We start from the raw sequence: 23058 nt of genomic DNA on the forward strand, positions 1-23058 counted from the left end.
CCTCAAGTAGAGATTCTCCCCTAGGAGGGTAGGAAAACATACCCCTATCTCCAGAGAAGAGGTGTTACATGAAAACCATATTGAGTATACCTGACTTTCTAACTAACTAGAGAAAACAAAGGTCTACAAAAATCAAACTAGGCAGATGGGGAACCTGTTGGGGGGAGGGGGCGGGGAAGGAACACCACTTGCAAAACAACCTGATACTTTTGAGGTCCACAAGAGCCAGAAGGTGGTGGGGCCCCATCACAGCCAACACCCCATACTTACTAACCAAACTGATTAAAACTTGATTTGTCTCCTGAAAGATCGTTCTAATCTGCCAACCTGAGCTTTCTGGTCTACTTAATACCTGTTGCCTGTCACTGTAAATTAATAGGCATTCTGGTAATACACCAGTCTCTGAGAGCATACTTAATAAGTCCATCCCAGAAAGAGGTCAATTCTCAAATGACAGATTCTCTTTCAGTATCTCCAAGGCATAGTGTCAAACCTAGAGAACTTCTGCTAGCCAGTTAGAAGGCTCACTCTGGAATCACTGTAGCCTCACCTAAAGTCTTCTCATTAAAATACATCAAACACTTTTAACAGATTAAAAATTAAGATGTGATCCCAAACAAGGAGAATTCAGTAATAATTTTATTTTGAATTACAATCTATTATCACTTCAAAAAGAGCCACTTCAGAAAACATCCAATGGATGTTGACTTACCAGTAAAAATGTAAGTCATCAACGTATGATTTATACTACAGAATACATAATAAATTATATTTACATGCAATGACTAGACTATCACACACAAGGTAAAAAAATACAGTATTTTATGTACATTTTAAAAGATTTACATGTTCATATACAATTTATAAAGTTAAAAATTCTCTGTACAAAATCATACATGTACAGAGTTTATATAAGCCCCATTCTTATGGCTGTATCACCACACAGATTTGCTTAAAACTCTAATACTACAAACACTCGGGTTATTCATACTCAATCTTGGCACCCATATAGCAATACATCATTTTGAAATGTAAATTACAAAGGAAATAAAACGTAATCATGCAGACATTTTTAATATAAGAAAATGAGATAAAATGTACCACCAGATCAACATTTATCAATTCCATAGATACTGGGTTTTCAACTTACTGCACTGTTTTCATACAAGTACATGCAAAACTAGCAGATTATGGATTTTTAAAGTAACATTAAAATAATACCATAGTTTGACAATACTTGGGCAATAGGAATGAAACTAAGAGCCCTAGCCTAATTATTTCTGCAGATCTGCAATCACATCAAATAGACACTGATCATTTAAAAAACAAAACAAAAATGTGTTTGACATTTAAGAGCATATTCACTCTTCTGAGAAGGGGGGAGGGGGCAATCTATGATAAACCATTTAAGGTTATCCACTGTCCCTGCTAAGGAAGCACTTGCATACTTCCAATCTGCTTAAATAAAGACATCTGAAGGTTTTATAAAATGTTTAAGATAAGCTACACTAGTTATTTTTAAAAATCTTGAAAAGTAACAAATTGAAGGTATCAGCACCTTCCCTCCTCCCCAAAGTAGCTAAAGATCAACAAGAAAAATAAAGTGCCAATGTCTAAAGTATACTGTTAATGGTTTAAGAGGCACTACCTCATTTGATGGCTTAGGATAAATAAGAAAATAGGCCAGATCTGATCTGAATAACAAATAGAAGGTAGGTATTCCAGTATATGTAATTCCTGACTAGATGGGGGCTAAACCAGAAAACTACCTATTCCCCCATTTATTGCTTTGAAACCTGTACATATAAATTCTGACAGAATAATCAGATTTCTAAGATGGAAAGCACAGTGTTTGTGCCACTTTGAAGTTGAAAAAGAAGGTGCACTCTTGATCACTGGGAGGAGAGCTGCTGAGACTCTCCTCTCCACAACTCATATCTTCACAAGAGTCCTCACTAAAGAGAAAAAGAGACAAAAAAGAGGATACCATTACTTAAAACACACTTAAATGCTTTATAGCCAAAATAAAGCTGCTATATGAGTATCTCTAGTGAGGATTTTTATATTCAAAATGTATGCTTTACAGAGACAAAATTTATAAAGACTTCCTAAATGAAGTCTATAGTAATCTCAATGGAAAATACAGATTTTTTTTGGCTGAGTGCAGTGGCTTATCCCTGTCATCCCAGCCCTTTGGGAGGCCAAAGTGTGCAGATCGCTTAATCCCAGGAGTTCCAGACCAGCCTGGGCAACATGGCAAAACCCCATCTCTACAAAAAATATTAATACAAAAATTAGCCAGGCATGGTGGCACACGCAAAAAAAAAAAAAAAAAAAGAAAAGAAAAAGAAAAGAAAGAAAATACAGGTTTTCTTAAGTTTAAACAAGTTACTATTTGCCAAACTATTATTCTTGTACCAATTAATAACTCTATCAGCAACTAATTGTAGAATTCTAAGTATTTTAAATCCAATAATGAAGACTAAAGACAACATACCTCCTAGCACATGGTCTATTTAGATGTATTTCTTGCATCCGTGATTTCTTATACCACTTAACACTCTCAAATATCAAAGTAAACTAACAAGCTATGAAAATGAAACTTCTGGCCCTTTATCTCTACAGCATAAAACAAACAAATTTAGCAAAATTATTCACTTTACAAACACAATAGTCAAATTCTGAATAAGACGACACCAACTGACAAACCTCTGAGGACATCTATAGAAGTCTTCCCCATTAGTGGTGGTGATTCCCTTTATTTTCCAGGCACCTACCCATTAATCTCTTCTCCACAGCACAATATTAGGAATTCATACTAACACGACAAAGCCCAGAATTCTTTTCCAGTTTGTTTTTTTGGGGTTTTTTTTAGCTGTATTTCAAAAGCAAGGGAAATAGGAGAAAGATGGAAAACAACCAGTTTAAAAAGGGAAAAAAGGCTGAGTGCAGTGGCTCACACCTGTAATCTCAGCACTTTGGGAGGCTGAGGCAGGAGCATCACTTGAGCCTAGGAGTGTGTAAGACCAGCCCTGGGCAACATTGCGAGACCCCATCTCTACTCAAAAAAATATAAAAAAGAAAAAAACTAAAAAAAAATGGAGAAGACCTTATAAATCATTACGTATTTTAACAAAACTACTTCTGGTTAATTTGCTTACCTGAAGAGTTGGGGTTTTAATTCTTAGCTCTTAGTGTAGGGGCTTGCTTTCTCTAATGTCTTACACTATTCCACAGTTCTGAGTATAATAAACTCAGTAATATTTAGTCTAGGGAAGTTTAATTAGTCAAGGAACCCGCCTACCTTTCACTTTCATCAAAACAACCCCCCTCAGGTATCGTTGGCAGCTCAGGAACACTATAGTAGCTGTTGTGGAGGTTCTGGGCTGTGCGCCTTGAAACGATCCAAACCAACTTCTTAAGATCTGGTTTGCAACATTCAGGAGAAGAATACTCAGCTAGGCATTTAGAAACTAACTCTCTCCAGTAAAAGAACTCGGCGTCATTAATCTGGAAAAAAAAAATATTTTAAGAGGTTATGGCAATGTCTCCCAAATCTTGCAGGACCTTGGAATCACTAGGTAAGCTATGAAAAAAAAAAACATATATATATATAGATGCCTGGCTCCCACTACCCTCTTCCACCTCTGGTATTCTGATTTAATTGACAAGGAGTGTAACATGAGCATCAAGAGTTTTGTAAGTTCCCTAGGTGCCTGTAATGTGCAGCCAAACTTTCAAAATTTGGGAACCACTGGTTTAGGAGAGGAGCACTCTAAGTATAAAATTACATAGGATTCAATACACAGAAAGCTTTGCCTATTCTAAGAAAACGCTGACCTAAAAACACTCTGGGTCTGTTAATAAATCAACTATCAAGTATAGTCCTTAGTCTCAATGCAAAGAAATTCAACATTCCTTTTGTTACAGAAACCAATTTGGGTTCCTGTAACAAGGCATTGTTTGGATTGCTGGCAACATACACTTACATTATAACACCAGATACAAAACTAAAGAAATTAGCAATATGAGAGAAGAGAAATTTCCCAAAAAGGACATAGTTCCGCCACCACTGGGGAGTACTCCAGTTTATTTCTTTTTTTTCTTTTTATGTTTTTCCTTCCTCCTTTGGAACGTCTTCAGTTTATCTCAATGAATCAATTTTCACTGAAGATGGTTCCAGCTATCAATATCAATAAAAAGTTCAGATAAAAACTAATAAAATCATGATTAAAACAAAAGCGAAAAGTTATCTGTTACAAACAAAATGCTTCACATTGCACATATTTTCACCAGAAAACAGAAGATCTATCTATTTTCTTGGCCTCCCATTTTCACCTAATCTAGCTACATCTTAACCCACTTATAATCTGGTTTCTACCATTTCCTTCTCACTGCTCTACTGACATTACCTCTGACACATTCAATGACCTTCAATTTTCATTATATTGGATCTCTTATAAAAATTCAACACTCTTGACCACCTCCTTCTTAAAAACCTCCTTCCTGTCCGACAGTGCTCCTACTTGTGGGGATGTACCTTTCTTCACTTGGCTCCTAATGTTGGGGGTAAAAGCCAACACTAAAAACCCCAGAGCTTCAACTGACCCCTACAAAAATGATTCCACAAGCTTTTAATGGTTTCAACTATTGCTTCTTCATGAGAAATTCCAAATCTCAATCTCCAGCTACAGTTTATCTTCTTATTCCAAAATGCCAAACACCTACTAGACACCTACCTGTGTATACACGCATCTAAAATCATACTTCTCTCATCACAAATTAACTTCTTCCAAATTTCCTGCCAATTATGCTAATATTACATCCACCATTAGGTACAAATCTTGGCCATTCATGATTCCTTGCCTCATTTCCATGCTTGGCTTCCAAAACCACTGTTTTATGAGTTGGACAGCCTTACTCCTGCTTGTGACTAACACCTAGACATTGTACCTGCAAGTCTACCCTAAAATGACTTTTAAATCTGTCTAGTCCACCAATTTCTTGGCCATAAGCCTTTGCTGTCCAAACTTTCACTGTCAAAGATTCTTTTGCTCCAAATAGGCTCCCAGTCATAATGCTTCTCCTAGTCTGCCCTATTTCTTTGCTTAAAAAAACCCCAAAGTAAGCCGGGCACAGAGGCTCATGCCTGTAATCCCAGCACTTTGGGAGGCCAAGGAAGGTGGGATCACTTGAGGTCAGGAGTTTAAGACCAGCCTGGCCAACATGGCGAAACCCCATCTCTACCAAAAATATAAAAACTAGCCAGGCATGGTGGTGAGCACCTGTAGTCCCAGGCACTCGGGAGGCTGACACAGGAGAATCACTTGAACCAGAGAGGCTGAGGTTGCGGTGAGCCGAGATCGTGCCACTGCACTCCAGCTTGGGCAACAGAGCAAGACTCTGTCTCAAAAAATCCCCAGGTACTCTCTATATTCACTATTACCTGGCACCAAGACACAATAACAGATGACAGAACACAACACTTCATGTTAACTTCCTTATTTCTCCAACTAGACTGAGAGTTTAAGAAAAAGGACTGTGCTTTTGTTTTATACCTCTTTGTGACTGTAAGACTTACTTTTACTTAGCTGGCCTAAAGGATTTGAAAAGACATTGGGGTTTAAAACATCAACATTGCTGGTGTTATTTGATGCTGCTGCTAATGGGATGACAGTTCAGCCCTAGAGGTGTGATGTGATCCCATCCTATCCCATTAGTGTTTGTTCTGAGTCTACTTCCTAGAATGCATTTTAGAACAATGCATACGTGGCAATGTAACAGCTGTACTGTCATATGGCATGATTACTACAGAAGGGGCACTTATATGCAGAAAGAAGCTGGGCTAAGTGACCAAGTTACCTTCCGAATTAGTATTGTCTGGGTCAAAGCTGCATTTTGAGAACTTTAACACTACAGATATAAGAAAAAAACGAGTGTAAAAGTTAAGAGTCCCATGAAGTATTCAAGTTTAAGTCACTACAGAAAAAAATGAAACATCAGGAAAGAAATTTGCTTTAAAGAATAATGACTGTGATTACCTTGGAATGTTTTTTAACTAGCAAGAGAATTTCCAGTAATTCAACAGATTTCAAAGTTTCTACTTCCAAATTGAGAAGGCACAAGGCTAATACAGATGGCTGTAAGAAAAAAAAAAAGGAAAATATTTTTTTTAAATTCAAAATAGGAACTGTGAGATATATATGTAAGCAAGGAATCGACTTACTTTTGCTTTTGAAAAGACGAGTCGGCAGTTGCAAGCTTTCAGCTGAGCTTCTAGTTTATCAAGGCTCAGTATTTCTTTCCTATAAATGCAAAGAACAAAGATTTATTAAACTCCCAAAGATTTAAATGATTTTAAACGATTTTAAAGATTTGCCAGGGCCAGACGCGGTGGCTCAAGCCTGTAATCCCAGCACTTTGGAAGGCCGAAGTGGGTGGATCACTTAAGGTCAGGAGTTCGAGACCAGCCTGACCAACATAGATAAACCCCGTCTCTACTGAAAATACAAAATTAGCCAGGTGTGGTGGCACACGCCTGTAATCCCAGCTACTCGGGAGGCTGACACAGGAGAATCACTTGAACCCGGGAGGTGGAGGTTGCAGTTAGCCGAGATCACGCCATTGCACTCCGGACTGGGCAACCAGAGCGCAACTCCATCTCAAAAAAAAAAAAAAAAAAAAAAAAAGATTTGCCAATAAAGTCCAAGTCGAAAGTTTGAAGAAGGTAAAAATACAAATTTCATGGCCATTCCAATTATTTACTGTTAGCTACAGCAATGCTCAAAGTATAAAATTTATCTTTAATCCCACTGACCTTTCTGAAGTATGACAAAGTATAATAGTATGGTATAAGTGCAAAAAGTTTAAGGCAGTAGTAGCTTCCAATTCATAGTGCAATTTTTCTGAAATTATTTTTTCCATCCGTTTTATGTCAGAAGCAGTACATTTACATTGACTAATCCGGATCACATCATGAGTGGATGGAATATTGCAGTCTTCTTCAACTATTCTAGCAGCCAGCAAAAAAGAACAGACTCCAATGCAAGACAAATGTTTAGGTTTCACCTGAGAAAAAAACAAGAGGCTTCTTTCAACAACTGTCACTTTGACTTAGTAAAGCAAATGCTTATAATACTGTAATGATGCTCCTATTCTTAAGACAGAACATAATCAAGCTGCTTCTCTTATATGTACTGGCCCTTTACCCACAGTTATACACATTGTCACATTTTAGATCTTCTCAACCTCCCTTAAAAAGAAAAAAAAAAAAAAAAAGGCAGCAGGGAGCAGTGGCTCATGCCTGTAATCCTAGGACTTTGGGAGGCTGAAGTGGGAGGACTGCTTGAGGCCAGGAGTTTGAGAACACTCTGGCCAACATAGCAAGACTATTCTGGTCAACACAACAAGCCTCCACTTCTACTTAAAAAAAAAAAAAAAAAAAAAATTTTTAATTTAGAAAAAAAAGTTTTTTGAACCTTTAAATTATGTAAATTCAAATGCAGGTACAAGAACTTCCATGCAGGTTCAAAAGCTAGATTTCTAGCACTAAAGTATAATTTGTATTTCAGACTTATGAAATTCATAATACAATCTCCCCCAAAATAAATTAAGCTTTTTAACACCAAAAAAAAATGTACTGGGATATTAAAATATTTTATACTTATGTTCTTACGTAAAAATCTTTAAGAATCATTCCATATTTCAATGTAATTTTGCTCGAGAAAGATCACATGAGTGGCGGAGAGTGGGACATATATAAAAGCTGCCATGGACAGATGGCTGCCCTTTTCTTTTCAATGCCCTGAGAACTGACCCAGCAGCTGACAGCAATCCTACTGGCAGAAGATTCCCCACATTTTTCTAGCCATTGCTGGTGACTGTTAACAAAACCATGGCTCCCTGCTTTGAAGAGACTTCTAGGGAAGGCGGCCGGTCATATTTAATAGACTGTTATGCTTCATTTGTCACGCTTCAGTATTTTAAAAATCTAGGCTTCAAGAGAAGCATGATGGCAGATAAAATCTTATTTTGAGGACTATAAACATATGGCAAATATCTAAAAAATAGTAGTCTCTCTTTTGTCACATCTTCGAGAGACAGTACTTAAGAGGTAAAACCTAAGACACAACAGAAAAACCTAACATACAACAATACAATTAATCTTTAGTCTTATTCTGGCACTAACGATCACAATTCTGATTATAAATTTTTATGTACAGTGGACATTATTATACCCATTCGATAAATATTTCTTGAACCCTGTGTGCTAGGCACTGGGCATAGAAAACAGAAGACATATTTATAAAAATGATGAAATACCTTCATAAGAGCCAAGAATCTGTCCAAAATATTGACGGCCAGGACAAAAGTTTCAGTGCAAGATCCAAAAAAGTTGGCTAAACTCCTTAAATCTTCAACTTTGGCATTTCTCAATCCTGGACACAAAGTGTTATCATTCTGCAATAAAAACCAAGAACCAAGGTTTACAATTTTCTTAGAACCAGATGAAAAACACATATAGATCCAAAGAATAAGGTTATTTTTTTTCCCAAGAATAAGGTTAATTTTTTCCCCTCAATCTTCAAGCATATAGATGGAAAGAGTGGTATCACTTAAGTAAAGCTATACACTTTCTCATCTATAATACATAAATCACTGCTTCTTAAAAATATACATCATAAAAGAGCTTCAGCAATTCAATATAAGGTGAACCGTTCCAAGATTTCAGGGAGTTATAGCAAATATAATTCAATTCCCTTGAAATGGAGAGAGAGGGTTCCTTTGTTTGCTTTTCTAAAGTCATTTAAGATCCTACTATAAATATGTATTTCACAGGCAGAGGGTGTTTGCACAAATGAACTGCTCAATTCACCAGGAGTCTCTCATCCTGAAGCTGCAGGAGCTGGAGTGCGGGGGGCGGGGGGCGGGGGGCGGGGGGGGAGGCGGCGAGGAGGGTGCCACATTCAAAACAAAAACAAAAAAAAAACCCACTTCTCTAAAATATCACTCTCATTCTTGCTAAGAAAAGCAAAAGCATGACCCTGGAATAAGGTTTATCTTGGTACTCCAGAAGGAACAACTTCGATATTAAGAAATTTTGCAGGCTTCAGTCATGATTCAACGGGGAGGGGGGGTTGTTACCTCCTCCAAGCCCCATCAGCTGCTTGAGCAAGTTATCTTTTCTGCCAACTTACCTCCGGGGTAGCCTCAATCAAACTCAGCCCTTTTTCTCGAGGTTGGAATCTCTCTTCTTGTTCTAGGTAGAGGTTCAACAATCCGAGGAGTTGGACCCCTTCACGACCTGCCAAGTGCTCAGCCCCCAAATCCTTCATCTGCAGCAAAGACACCACACAGAGAATGTAATCTGGAGGTAAGAGGGGTGGGGAAGCGGGATAGAAAGGGCTGAGGCCAGTACCTCCAGCAAGGATCGCCTCCACACACCCGGACAAGGAGCGGGGGGAGGGACCAGTCACGTCCTCCAGAGCCCTGGGGCAATCCCCACCACGGCCAGGGAGGTGTGGCAGGGGGAGGAGCCGTGGTCAGGTCCGCCGGCCAGCGCTGGGTAAGACCTGCCAGCCCTGGCCTCTCGGCGTTTCACAAACAGGAAACTGTCCGCGGGCGCCGGCGTCCCCTCGGTCTGCCCCACCTGAAGTCGCACCGGGGAGGGCCTTCTGCCCAGGGGACTGCAGTGAGGCCAGCGACTGCAGCGGGTCCCGGGGATGGGGCGTTGCACAATAGGGGGGAGGGGAGGGAAAGTCTCGCGACTGAACAAAGAAGCGGAGGGAGGAGACTCCCGAGCCCCGCCCGCCCGGGGCGCCCAGCTGCAGAAGCCCCTCTCGGAGAGTCCAGCCCCCAGCTTTTCCCATCCGCTGCTGCAGCACCGATTCCGGACTTACCCGAGAGGCGGACACCCGTGTCCCAGGAGCCGTGGGGTGGCGCGGCACACCCGGCTGCGGTCCGGGGACAGAAATCCAGTCCAGTCTAGCCCGCCCCGCGCCCGACCGGACAACACCCATCCTCTCACTGATGCTGGGGCCCTGCAACTCTGCAGAGCCCCGGGGCTGTCAATCCAAGAAGCACCACCCCAGCGAGCCCCCGTGACAACACGAGTGGGGGCGGGGGGCACCGAGGCGGAGACTGCCCTTAGCCTAGTCGCCCCCTCCGTCCACCCCACCAGCATCTATCTGTCCGTCGCGGGCGCCAGCTCCCCCCAGGGCTGGGGCTGAGGACAGCACCCTGGTCGCTCCAGCGGATGAGGGGCAGGCAGCACCGAGACACTCGGATGATACCAACCTCCCCGCAGCCCACAGTCCCCACCACGAACAAAGAAACCCACGGCGCCCCTGGCCGGGCCCACTCACCGTGCCGGAGACGCGCCTCCACCCGCCCGCGGTCTCACGGTCCGCAGGGACTGGGTGCAGCGGGGACTTCCGAACCTGTCTCGCAGGTCGGGGACCCCACTGCCTCAGCGGTGCCCCCGGCCCGGCATCCGACCCTTCTTCCCAGGCACCGCCGCCTCGGCCTCACAGCCCCGGCTCCATCCCGCTCCCCACGCGCCCACCCTCCACCCGGGCGCAACGACGGCCGCCGGAGACCAGCCTGCCGCCGCACCTCCGCCGCCTCAATAGAGGCCTCAGTGAGCCTCCTGTTTTTGTTGTGAGTTTCGACGCCCCCAAGGGGGCGGGGCACGTGACTCCCCGCGGAGGGATCCTGCACTTCCTCCACGGACTTTAAAAAGAGTCCCGCCCCTAAGCCGCTGTCTCCAGCCTCTCTCGCTGCCTCCCTAGCTCTCCTTGGCTTCGCCAAGCCAGTCCTCCCGCCCGGCGCCACGGCGGAGGGCGGAATCTGGGCGTCGGGCTTATTCCCGGATTGATTCGGCTTTGGGAACAGGGGAAGACTGAGGAGCGGAAGGAGATCGTTTCTAGTCTCATTACGCATTTTAAAGGTCCCCGATTTGTTTTGTTTTCGCTGTTTTGAAAAGTCCGCCCAAAGTAGCCGGCTCTCTGATTGGATGCGGGTGGGGCGAGGGGAATGCTGAGGACCTGATTCACCCTCGAATCTGGATTGGCTAATTTATCAGTCTTGGAGCCCTCTGATTGGCTTTCTCTGTATCCTGAGCCTCTCTCTGCCTTGGGGCCTTAGCAACTCCAGGGTCTGAATTGCGCATGCCTGGGTGGGCAGCGGGGAAGGTTTTCAGTTACCTGCCCTGAGGGACTGCCTTCTCTCCTGGCTGCGTCCGCCCTTCTCAGGGGAATGTCACGCTCGCGGCGTTTCTCCAGAGCTAACCTTTGTGACAGCCCTTTCAGCCACGGGAGAGTTTTCTACGTTCCTTCTTTGTTTTGTCTTGCCGTTCCATTTTGCAATAACCCACCAAATTATTATAACATTGTCGGGGCGTCTACTAAAATATTCAATAAATGCTACAAGTTTGGATGTTTGTTTTAAAATTTTCCAATCCAAGAGGAAAAAAAAGTGGAGAAGACAGGTGAAACAAGATAGGCAAAAAGTTGAGGGTCGAAGCTGGGTGATGGGTACTCGAGGCTTCATTACACTGTTCGTTCTACTTCTGTGTGTCTTGGAATTTTTCCATAATTAAAAAAAAAATCAGGAGGAACTGAAGGAGGAGTTTTTAATAAAAACTTAGCACGTTGATGAGGGTACGTAAACATCTAATAATTACGGCGTACGTCCAGAGGTTGTAGTTGTGCTGTTGTTTTAATGAAGACTCCCAGAGCTGCTTGGTCCTTGGTAACCCATAAATTATCATTTATTATTCATTATAATTAGCATTGTTGTTATAGGCGACACTTCTCCCAGAACGGGACAAAAAGCAAACCAACCAAGTGCCTTAGGCCAGAGACACTTTCACATGGATATCAATGGGGGATGTGGAACATTTATTTGTTTACTCTCTCACTCCTAAATTAGTAAATACCGTATTCTTGAGTTCTAATCTACATAATCAGCCACTGGGAACAGTTTTCTCTTTTCTGTTCTTCTGTATGTTTTCTGTGAATTATTTTGTTACTTGTGAAATATGGGAAGGCACACGGCATAGCTTTGGCAGCGCTCTTCTTTGCAGAGCAGCTAAGGAATTTTTGAAGTAGGTCCCTTTGCATATTAGCCCGGACTAAACACAGGCATCTGTTTGGAGCACAGAGCAACTGGGGGAAAGGAGCCCAAAAAGCTAACACCTATTTCAGAGAGGTGTGAGCTTGGTGAGCGTTTTGGAAAATAAGGTAAAATTAGCACACTAGTTTTAAATGATTTGCAGGCTACATAATTTTATCCAATGCTTATTTTATCTTTTAAACATTAAGTGATAACTTTTACTTGGCATAATCATCTTGCTGGAAATCTATGCTGATAAACATAATAGGAACATGAAACTAACTTGGAGACTAGAGCTAAGATTAAAATTACAGAGATGACAGCTCATTGTACAGAGCATCAAAAGGCTGAGTGAACGGGGCCCACAGACAGCAGCTCCACCAACTGTCCACCACCAGAGAAATGAGAGTTCGTGATCAAAGCATGAAGGAGACTGGGGATGTTTTTTTCAAGAAGGCAAAGGTAAAAAAAGGAACATACGTTAGTTTATAAGTGATGTGAAAGAGGAAATGCAAATTTATGTGGTAGAATTTAAAAATAACAGACTATATAAAACAAAAAGGAAAAGATTGAGAAATTGCCCTTTGCTTAGGCTACATAATTTTATCCAATGCTTATTTGATCTTTTAAACATAAATAAGTGATAACTTTTATTTGACATAGTCATCTTGCTGCTTAGATCACTAAATGTTATGAAGCTATACTAAATGTGTACTATATATTTCATAACTGGTATTTTATGTGTCCTTTTACAGACAGCCTCTTGAATGATGTGAACAGTGATGGCTTTCTCTGAGAGTAAGACAAGAAAAGCTTTGTAAATGGTGCCGAATTTCCTGCTCTTGGCACGCCCTGCTCAGCACAGAAGAAAAGACTGATCAGGTTGTCCAAGATGGAACCCTTTATCCACTTTAGTCCACTGATCTCTTTAAGATTAAAGGAAAGCAGTCATTAAAAATATAGATCCAGTAGTTATTAATACCGCATCCTCTTTTTTAAACACCTCATTTTAAGGATGATGATATTCTTGGGAAATGGGCTTGGGGGATTTTGTAGGTTTTCTCTGTTTACTTTGCAGAATTTTTTGTTGTTAATATATCTTTAAAAAAAATTATCCTCATTCTATTTGTCCTTATCACCTTGGCTTACCTTGCTGGAGGTGAAAGTGTTATTTATGAAAAAAGACATTATTCCCCTTAGGCTAATCAGGCTTTACCCATTAGCCTTTCCGGAGCTTTCTGGAGGGCAAATTTCCTATATCTTGCATACGTACAAAATAAGGAAATCAGAAACCTGGCAGCCCCCAAGAACTTCCAGACAATTTAAGATACTTGATCTTCTACAGTACATGGTAGGGGTTCTGTGGGGTTGAGTGATACTGTCACCAATAACCCCATGAAGGCCTGATGTGCAGCCCATTGTCCTCGGTGACATGTGAGACTGAAGCGAAAAGGTGCTCACAGAATGGGTAATAAGCAGGGAGTGCCCACACAGAAACAATGACTACGTTTAGTGAATCCCTGACTCCTGACAAGTGTCCTGCAAACCTGCTCACACTTACGCTTCTACCGTGAAAATAGGGCACTCCCATGGGACAGCTGTAGTACTTCTCTAAATGACTTAGACTTCCCTGAACTTCATAAGGCATCAAAATTGCTACAACTTTCCAAATCTCATCTTTCTCCTCAGAGATACAGTTTTTGACAATAAATCCTAGCTTTTTATTCAATCGAAAGTTAATCAATACAGATTGAGTGCCAGGCACCCTACTAGGCATCAGGGATACAAAAATACGTAAATAAAACAAGGCCCCAGAATATACCCTGGTATGTCTGAGGTATAGGGCAAAAGCACTGGCCTTGGATCAAACTGGCCTTGTGTCCCAGCTTTCCTACTCATTAGAGATGGTGCCTTGAATACCTTGAATAATTCTGATGGTCTTAAGCCTCAGCTTTCTAACCTGAGGCAAACAAAAAGCCAGAGGTAATTGTGTCTGCTTCATATGTGATGACTGAATACAAATGTTTGTGAAAGCAACTAGCTATATATTTCTAGGCTGTTGGAATTTTTCACCATGTTGTAACTTCATGAAGGGAAAGGAAGGGATTATCCCTAACCTCATCAAAGAAGTCTGGTGGAAAGCAGCCCCGAAAGGAAAGAACCTGAGGATAAGGATATGTAAAGCTGACATGAGGCCATACTCCCCCTCCCTGTCTACTCACTATTGCTGAGTCCCTGGCTGGGCTGTTTTCTGTCATTAGGCTGAGCACAGTGGTTCACACCTGGAATCCCAGCACTTTCGGAGGCTGAGGTGGGAGGATCACTTGAGCCCAGGAGTTCAGGACCAGCCTGGGCAACATAGCAAGACTTCATCTCTACAAAAAATTTTAAAAATTATCTGGGCATGGTGGCATGCACCTGTAGTCCCAACTACATGGGAGCCTGAGGCAAGAAGATTGCTTGAGCCTGGGAGGTCTACAGTGAGCCATGATGATGTCACTGCACTCCAGCCTGGGCAACAGAGCAAAACCCTATCTCAAAAAAAAAAAAAAAAAAGTGGTTTGCAGCCCCAAACTTCCTGCTTAGATAAGTCCTGCTTCACAGAACCTTCAATGGAGACAGGAATGCCTCTCCGAGGAAGAGGAACAGGGAAGGTATAGCATAGTAGCATAGGGTGCCATCTTAAAGTGATGCAGATTTTTCAACCAAGAGCTCATTTTTAAATCAGAACCTGGAAGAATGAGATGATTTATATAGCAGATGATTAATCTCTTTCTTCGAGCAACCAGTAGAATAAGTCAGTGAGGCATCTCATATATTCTCCTTTCTGATTTTCCCACGAACAAGATCATCTCAAATTTGAAATCAACATTTTACAATCCATTTACTGTATATTTTGTTGCTTTTGTTGTTAATGCTAGAAGCATGCCCTGTTTTTTTGGAAGAGTGTTTGTGCAAGGGTTGGCCATATTCATAAACATTCATAGTGTTTATATATGTAGGGTTGGCTTTGGAATTGTGGAAATTATCCACACTGTAGATACCATCTGAATGACTAGAGCAAGAGGACCAGTTTTTCCAGCCACCCAGTTTAGCCCCTCCCAGTTCTACTAGCCTGCAAGAGAGTTAGCCTTGTATAAACTATCTCTGCAACCTGAGAACTTGAGAAGTCAATGCTCCGTGGACTCTGAAGCCCGACTCAGTACTTTGTTATCCAGTGCTCCCTCTTTTACAGGAAGAATCAATTGAAATAAATGAAGTAGCTTGGACATGATGTGAAAAGGCTGGCAGAGGAGAGTGAACTGAGAATTTGGCAATGCCAGAAATCAGAACTAATCATCTCAAAATCATCTTAAAATATATTTTAAGTGGCCTAGGCTACATTCTGGAACATTATACATGCTTCTTTACATAACACATTTTTCCTTCATGGTTTGTTCCAAGAACCATGACCTAACTCAGATTTCCTGTCTTTTCTTGACATCACAATGCTATATGAAGTTGACATTGTCAGCAAAGAGTAACTTAGGATACATCTGTTGACTATATCATCGTATTTCCAAAATAAGTTTTACTGTCTGTGAGAATCATGATCTCTTTTTTAATCTCAAATGAAAAGGCAATTGATGTTTAAAGTGATATGGATAAGTGATATAAGCTTAAAAGTTAATGGGTGCAGCACACCAACATGGCACGTGTATACATATGTAACAAACCTTTACATTGTGCACATGTACCCTAGAACTTAAAGTATTAAAAAAAAAAAAAGCTTAAAATTTGCTTCAGTTAACATTTTAAAGTGTTTTCAAAGTGAAAGTTTTTTTTTTTAACTTTAAAAATAAAGACTGCTGGTGAAACCCTGTCTCTACTAAAAATACAAAGAAGAAGAAAGGAAAGACTGCTTTATATCAAAGATCCTCAGGTCTGTTTAATTACATATATTTTTATGTTTTCTACCACATTCAGAATAAGAAATTGTGGCTACGTGCAGAAGTAGAACCAGATTTAAGGCAGTAGGTTTGAAGCTTTACTATTTGGAGGGGCTCTCTGTAGGAAAAAAGGTAGGATTTACAAATACAAAATTAAATATGAAAGTGAATACTTATTTAAAACGAGACAATTCAAGACAAAGTGTCAATTTTTAAAAGTTGTTATATACTCACTGCTCCAGCTATCTACTGCTATACAATGAATCACCCCAAAAGTTAGTGACTCAAAACAACAATAATTTTATTATCATCACCCAGAGGTCTGAGCGTTGGTTGAGCTCAGCTGGGCAGCCCTTGCTCAGGGTTTCTTATGAAGTTGTAATCAGATGGTAACTGCGGCTGGTATCATCTTGCTGCCACTCAACGTGTCTGGAGTGATGCTGACTGTGGGCTGGGACCTCAGCTGAGGCTGGTGGATGGAACACTTACATGTAACCACTCCACATGGTCTTTCTGTTTCCTCATGGCATGGTGTCAGGGCCTGAAGAAAATCAGGTGAACACTGTGTCTCCTTTTACGAACCAGCCTTGGCAGTCAAATAGCATCTGTATTAGTTTCACACTGATGGTCTAGGAAATTACCACAAATTTAGGGATTTAAAAGAACAAATGTTTATCATATTATAGTTCCGGAGGTCAGAAGTTCGAAATGGGCCTCACTGGGTTAAAATCAAGGTGGCAGCAGGGCTGCAGTCCTTCTGAAGGCTCTAGAGAGTATTCATTTTCTTGCCTTTTCCAGCATCTACAGGCCACCTGCATTCCTTGGCTTGTGACCCTTCCTCCATCTTTAAAGCCAGCATCATGGCATCTACAGATCTCTCTTGACTCTGACTCTTCTGCCTCCCACTTCCAACTACAAGGACCTTAGTGATTATATTGGGCCCACCTGAATAGTCCAGTATAGTCTCACCATCTCAAGGTCAGCTGGTGCTTGCTTCAGCATCACAAATATTAAAATTGGTTTTTTTTTGTTTGTTTTTGGGGTTTTTTTGGGTTTGCTTTTGTGTGGGGGGTTTTTTGTTTGTTTGTTTTGAGATGGAGTCTTACTCTGTCACCCAGGCTGGAGTGCAGTGGCACGATCTCGGCTCACTGCAACGTCTGCCTCCTGGGTTCAAGTGATTCTCCTGTCTCAGCCTCCCAAGTAGCTGGAATTATAGGTGTGCACCACCACGCCCTGCTAATTTTTGTATTTTTGGTAGAGACGGGGTTTTGCCCTCTTGGCCAGGTTGGTTTTGAATTCCTGACCTCAGGTGATCTGCCCACTTCAGCCTCTCAAAGTGCTGGGATTACAGGCGCGAGCCACCACATATATTAAAACTGGAATGTTACAGAGAAGATTAGCATGGCCCCCATGCAAGGATGGCAGACAAATTTGTGAAGTGTTCTGTATTTTTGAGAAAAAGAAAAGTTTGGGCATGGTGGCTCATGTCTGTAATTCCTGCACTTTGGGAGGCCGAGGTGGGAGGATTGCCTGAGCCCAGGGGTTCTAGACCAGCCTGGGCAACATGGCAAGATGTTATCTCCACAAAAATTTTAAAAATTAGCCAGGCATGGTGGCATGTGCCTGTAGTCTCAGCTTCGGAGGCTGAGGTGGGAGAATCACTTGAGTCCCAGTCAAGGTTGCAGTGAGCCATGTTCACGCCACTGCACTCTAGGCTGGGTGACAGAGAAAGACCCTGTCTCAAAAAAAAAAAAAAAAAAAAAAAAAAAAAACAGAAAAAAGAAAAGAAAAAAGGTCAGATTTGCAACCTTAATTCCATCTTGCTATATTACATAACATATTCACAGGTGGTGAGGAATAGGATGTGGACATTTTTGAGGGACCTTTATTGTATCAACTGCAACGTCCTTTCAGCTATAGTCACATCTGCTCAGGTTCAAAGAGAAGGAACATAGATTCCACCTCTCAATGAGAGCTGTCAATCACCTTATCACAAGAGCATGTGGGATAGGAGATACTGTGATGACCGTATCTGGAAAATCATCTTTTACATTCACAAACACACAAAATCTGGAAAATCCCATAATATTTTTTTATTAATAAACTGCCTGACATATGGCTATATAACTTTTTTACCAATATTTTTGGCTGTATGCTCTCTGATCACTTCTTCATATGATAATAACATATTAATATAATTTTCTGTAGAGAACATTTTTTAAAATTTAGTTTTTCCTCTAACATGGCTAATCAATTTTTGTTTTTAAAAAATTGTTGCTGTTTTAAATGTTTATTTCAGTTTTATAATTCATTATTAATACCATAGTATATTTTATGGTTGATATCAGATTTGGGAAAATCTTTACCAAGCTTTTTCTGCATACGAGCTATAAAAAATCGAGGATACCAGTGAAAACGGACAGACTCATTATTTAGCTTCTCATCTGTTTCTTTATTGCAGAAGCATATTTTGAGGTTTATGTCATCTTTGTCAGTGTCAGTATTTTGTATCAAATCAGCAAGAAATTTCTATATTTTTAAATGATTTTATGATTCTTTCCTCTTAATAGAATATCAAACAATCCAAGAGTTTACCCGTTACTTCTAAAAATTTCTCATTTCCTTCTAAGGAAGTACTGGTTTTCGAATGATCTGGAAAAAAGTATTATACATAGTTTGCTTCTTGGTATCTGAACAAGAAGCAAATCTCGTCATGCATTTTTATCACTTTTATTTCATATCCCATTAACTTTTTATGTAAATTTTCGCTTAGTTCTTCATTAAAAGCACTTTTAGATAACAAAACAGAGCACCTTTCTTTTATATCCAAATTAGGATTTTATAATTTCTCATTGTTTTATTGGAACAATCCAAAATGTGTTTTTAAATTTTAGTTAAATGATATGTTCTCAACTCTACTTCCCCTTAGATCCCCAAAATGCTGGTAGACACTCAAGCACCTCTGAATTCAAGGGAAAATGATACAGTGAAATTTGACATGGAGAAAGATAGCAGCCTTAACTGATTGTAGTTAAAATCACTTACTTTCACAAAACTCAAAAAAATATATATGTGAACTATATCAGTCAGGGTTCTCAAGAGAAACAAAGCCAATAGGATATATATAGATATATAGTCGTGCACAGCAAAATGATGTTTTGATCAGTAACACACCATATATATAACAGTGGTTCCATAATATTATAACATTGTATTTTTACTGTAGCTTTTATCTGTTTAGATATGTTTAAATACACAAATATTTACCATTGTGTTAGCGTTATCTACAGTATTCTGTACACTAACATACTGCAAAGATTTGTAGCCTACGACAGTAGGTTATACCATATAGCTTAGGTGTGTAGTAAGCTATACTATCAAAATTTGTGTAAGTACACTCTATGATGTTTACACAATAATAAAATTGCCTAATGATGCATTTCTCAAAACTTATCTTCATCATTAAGCAATGCATGACTGTACATAGAAGGAGATTTATAATGAGGGATTGGCTTGTGCAATTATGGAAGCTGAGAAATCCCACAATCTGCTGTCTGCAAGCTGGAGGCCCATGAAACCAGGTGGCGTAGTTCCAGTACAAGACCCAAAGGCCTGAGAACCAGGGAAACCAATAGTGTTAAGTCCCAGTGCAAGTCCAAAGGCCTGAGAGTCAGGAGCACTGATATCCAAGGCAGGAGAAGATGAATGTCCCAGCTCAAGCAACAAGGGAAAATTCACCCTTCTCCTCCGCCGTTTTGTTCTGTTCAGGCCATCAGCATAGTGGATAATGCCCACCCACATTGGCGAGGGTGGTCTTCTTTACTAGCCTACTGATCCAAATGCCCTTCTCTTCTGGAAATGCTTTCATAGATACACCCCAAAATAATGTGTTTTACCAGCTACCTGGGCATCCCTTAGTTCAGTCAAGTTGACATAAAATTAACCGTCACATGAACACTCTGCTGGAGCCACTCCTGAGAACTTGGAGAGAGTCTGTGCAAATGAGGGCCCCTGAAGCTAAATTTCATTAGCTTTATAATAATCTACATGTAGTAATCAATAATGAAGCTGTCAAGCACCATATTCGTGATTTATATGTCCTGACATAACTTTAGTGCCTGTAACACACACAAGTGGTAAGTACCATCACACAGACCCAGAAATAGAGGCCCAGGGAGTTTATGTAACTTAATCCCACAGTTAGACAGTGGTGGAATCGGTGTTCAAACCTAGACAATCTGACTCTAGTATCCACACTCTTAACCACTATTTTACAGTGACATATAGTTACTATGTTACATAAATCAAGCATAGTGACTATGTTACATAGATCAAGCTTATATCTGAATTGTTTTATTTTCCTTCTTCTCGAATACCAGGAAGAAGATCTATTTGGCTATGTTTCCTATTAAGTTCACTCAAAATGGCTGCATCAGTAGTTTAGGTTAGTTTAAGCACAGGCAATTGGGATTGGGTGTTTTATTAGGAAATTTAATCACTGGTCACCTGCATACATGTGTGGGGGTAGGGTGGGGGGGTGTGTTTCCTTTGTTTTTTGTTTTTCTTCAATAGAAAGCAAATATGCTTTTGAGAAATCTTATCTTATCTCTGTCAAACTAATCTGAAAAGAAACTGTCTAGACAGACCAGGCCTACCAGGATCAACTACCCTTACCCTAGAGTTTTGAATTAACATGTTTCTTAAAAAAAGCCAGCCAGTTTCAACACAGTCCCACCACTCAAATCTCAGGAAAGCCAGCAGGGGAAATAAAATGAGGCTCCTTCTTTTCTGCCTGGGGGAGGTGTCTAAAGATCTGAGACATCATGTGAGTGTCTTGTATCAGTAGTTTGCAAATGTTTAGGGGCCAGAAAGAAATTGTGCTGTGTTCCTATTCCTCCTGATAAGGACTATTTTGCAGACATGTGGCTTCTTTTCCACCTTACGACAAGGAAGGGTTTTTAAAGTCTTTATAACAGAAGATGGTAATCAGCAAATACTCTGATGATTCTACCATTATTAGCTCTGCTGTTATATTCTCAGAAGCTGCATACCATCATTCTAAGAGGAAGTCAAGGCCCTCTGCTAACTCAGTGCTAAAAATAACAGGTTTGAGGTTTACAGCCTGTGCTGGATTCTAGGAGGTAGAGATGGTAAGAGGTGGACAAAAAGAGTTCATAGAAAAGAAACTTCTTTTGAAATGTGCCAGAAGTTACGAATTTATTGTGCTTATTTTGTTGTGCAATATTTGTTAAGTTTTTATGATGGACATAAATAATATACTATCTCAAGATTTTGTATTTAAACAGGACAGAAACATATTGACTCATTCTGCGTGAAGATTAGCTTCCAAGAATATTCAGGTTTCCATAGCCATGTGTCTTATAAATGTAGCATTTAAAAATCTTCATTGCTTCTTTTGTTCAGTTTAATAAAAGTTGTCTGGGCAGCTAATTATTCCAGACATAGTGGAGGAAACAGTAGATACAAAATGACTATGGTTTAGACTCTACTCTCAGAGAACTCAGAGCCTAATGGGAGAGAGCAGAATTATAAATCACAATACTGTTGTGCAAGTTTCCCAACGATAGCAGTGTGTAGAAAGGATAGCAGCAAAACAGAGAGGATAGTTGTCTCAGGAGGGAGAGAGAGATTTCACTGTGTGACTGTCTTCTTTCAACTCAGAATGTTTTGTATATTTTTAAGAATGAGCAGTTCTGCACAAGAACAGATTAACAACATCGAAGCAACTCAAGAGTACACGTGGGTAGAACTTCCACCTTCCGGATGTCCTTTTGACATTGGTGCTTCCGGTATATTTGTGAAACCCATTATCCTAACTAAAACTACTTCAGGTTATACTTTTCACTTGTTTAGGCTAAGTGAGATTATTGCCATTTCCCTGTAAGGGTTAATTATTTTACTTTATTTCTTCTTCTTCTTCTTTTTTTTTTTTTTTTGAGACAGATCTTCACTCTTGTTGCCCAGGCTGGAGTGCAATGGCGCGATCTCAGCTCACTGCAACCTCCGCCTCCCAGGTTCAAGTGATTCTCTAGCCTCAGCCTCCTGAGTGGAGACCAGAAAAATGTACATTACCACAACAACATTAGTTGTATTGGATTGTTTGGTTACAGGTGATTTTGGTTTTCTTTTTCCACATTTATTTTCCACATATTATTCCACATAGAATAATAAATCCTTAAGTGGTCTATTTTACTTCAGAGTAACTACATCTTTCTTTTTTTTTTTTTTTTTTTTTGAGACGGAGTCTTGCTCTGTCGCCCAGGCTGGAGTGCAGTGGCCGGATCTCAGCTCACTGCAAGCTCTGCCTCCCGGGTTTACGCCATTCTCCTGCCTCGGCCTCCCGAGTAGCTGGGACTACAGGCGCCCGCCACCTCGCCCGGCTAGTTTTTTTGTATTTTTTAGCAGAGACGGGGTTTCACCGTGTTCGCCAGGATGGTCTCGATCTCCTGACCTCGTGATCCGCCCGCCTCGGCCTCCCAAAGTGCTGGGATTACAGGCTTGAGCCACCGCGCCCGGCCTTCCATCTTTCATATATATACACACACACACACACATATATATATATATATATATATATTTTTTTTTTTTTTTGAGATGGAGTCTGGTTCTGTCGCCCAGGCTGGAGTGCAGTGGCGCAATCTCGGGTCACTGCAACCTCTACCTTCCAGGTTCACGCCATTCTCCTGCCTCAGACTCCCAAGTAGCTGGGAGTACAGGCACCCACTACCACACCCGGCTAATTTTTTTGTATTTTTAGTAGAGACAGGGTTTCATCATGTTAGCCAGGATGGTCTTGATCTCCTGACCTCATGATCCGCCCACCTCGGCCTCCCAAAGTGCTGGGATTACCAAGCGTGAGCCACTACTCCTGGCCAGGGTTACTTATTTTAATCATGAAAGTAATAATAGCACACTACAGAAAATGTGGAAAAAGAAAAATAAAATCACCTGTAACCAAACAATCTAATACAACTAATGTTATTGTGGTAATGTA

The 23058-nt window shown here is 40.8% G+C and overlaps 1 protein-coding gene, 1 long non-coding RNA gene and 1 other non-coding gene across 6 annotated transcripts; 2 read left to right on the forward strand and 1 right to left on the reverse strand.

Annotated features, from left to right (window-relative positions):
* Positions 1 to 621: 621 nt before the first annotated feature.
* CCNG2 (cyclin G2) lies at positions 622 to 10661 on the reverse strand. 4 transcript variants are annotated; one of them, XM_078003457.1, is made up of 9 exons: positions 9900 to 10040; positions 9419 to 9704; positions 9198 to 9335; positions 8323 to 8460; positions 6818 to 7068; positions 6227 to 6305; positions 6042 to 6140; positions 3305 to 3510; positions 622 to 1955 (listed from the first exon to the last, which is right to left on the reverse strand). In XM_078003457.1, exons 3-9 carry the CDS (start codon positions 9333 to 9335, stop codon positions 1832 to 1834), a joined length of 1035 nt encoding a protein of 344 aa, XP_077859583.1. In that variant the 5' UTR covers positions 9419 to 9704; positions 9900 to 10040; the 3' UTR covers positions 622 to 1831. The 4 variants fall into 4 exon arrangements, with proteins under 4 accessions (XP_077859583.1, XP_002804117.4, XP_014993953.3 ...); XM_002804071.4 differs by lacking the exons at positions 9419 to 9704; positions 9900 to 10040 and adding an exon at positions 10365 to 10661; XM_015138467.3 differs by having other exon boundaries at positions 9419 to 10661.
* Positions 10662 to 10814: 153 nt separating this feature from the next.
* LOC114678317 (uncharacterized) lies at positions 10815 to 13072 on the forward strand. Its single transcript, XR_013417884.1, has 2 exons — positions 10815 to 10948; positions 12870 to 13072. It is a non-coding gene; the product is annotated as an uncharacterized LOC114678317 (long non-coding RNA).
* Positions 13073 to 17394: 4322 nt separating this feature from the next.
* Positions 17395 to 17496, forward strand: LOC114678501 (U6 spliceosomal RNA). Its single transcript, XR_003729945.2, has one exon. It is a non-coding gene; the product is annotated as a U6 spliceosomal RNA (small nuclear RNA).
* Positions 17497 to 23058: the final 5562 nt, after the last annotated feature.

This window comes from Macaca mulatta, chromosome 5 (genome assembly GCF_049350105.2).
Source record: "Macaca mulatta isolate MMU2019108-1 chromosome 5, T2T-MMU8v2.0, whole genome shotgun sequence".
NCBI lineage: Eukaryota > Metazoa > Chordata > Mammalia > Primates > Cercopithecidae > Macaca > Macaca mulatta.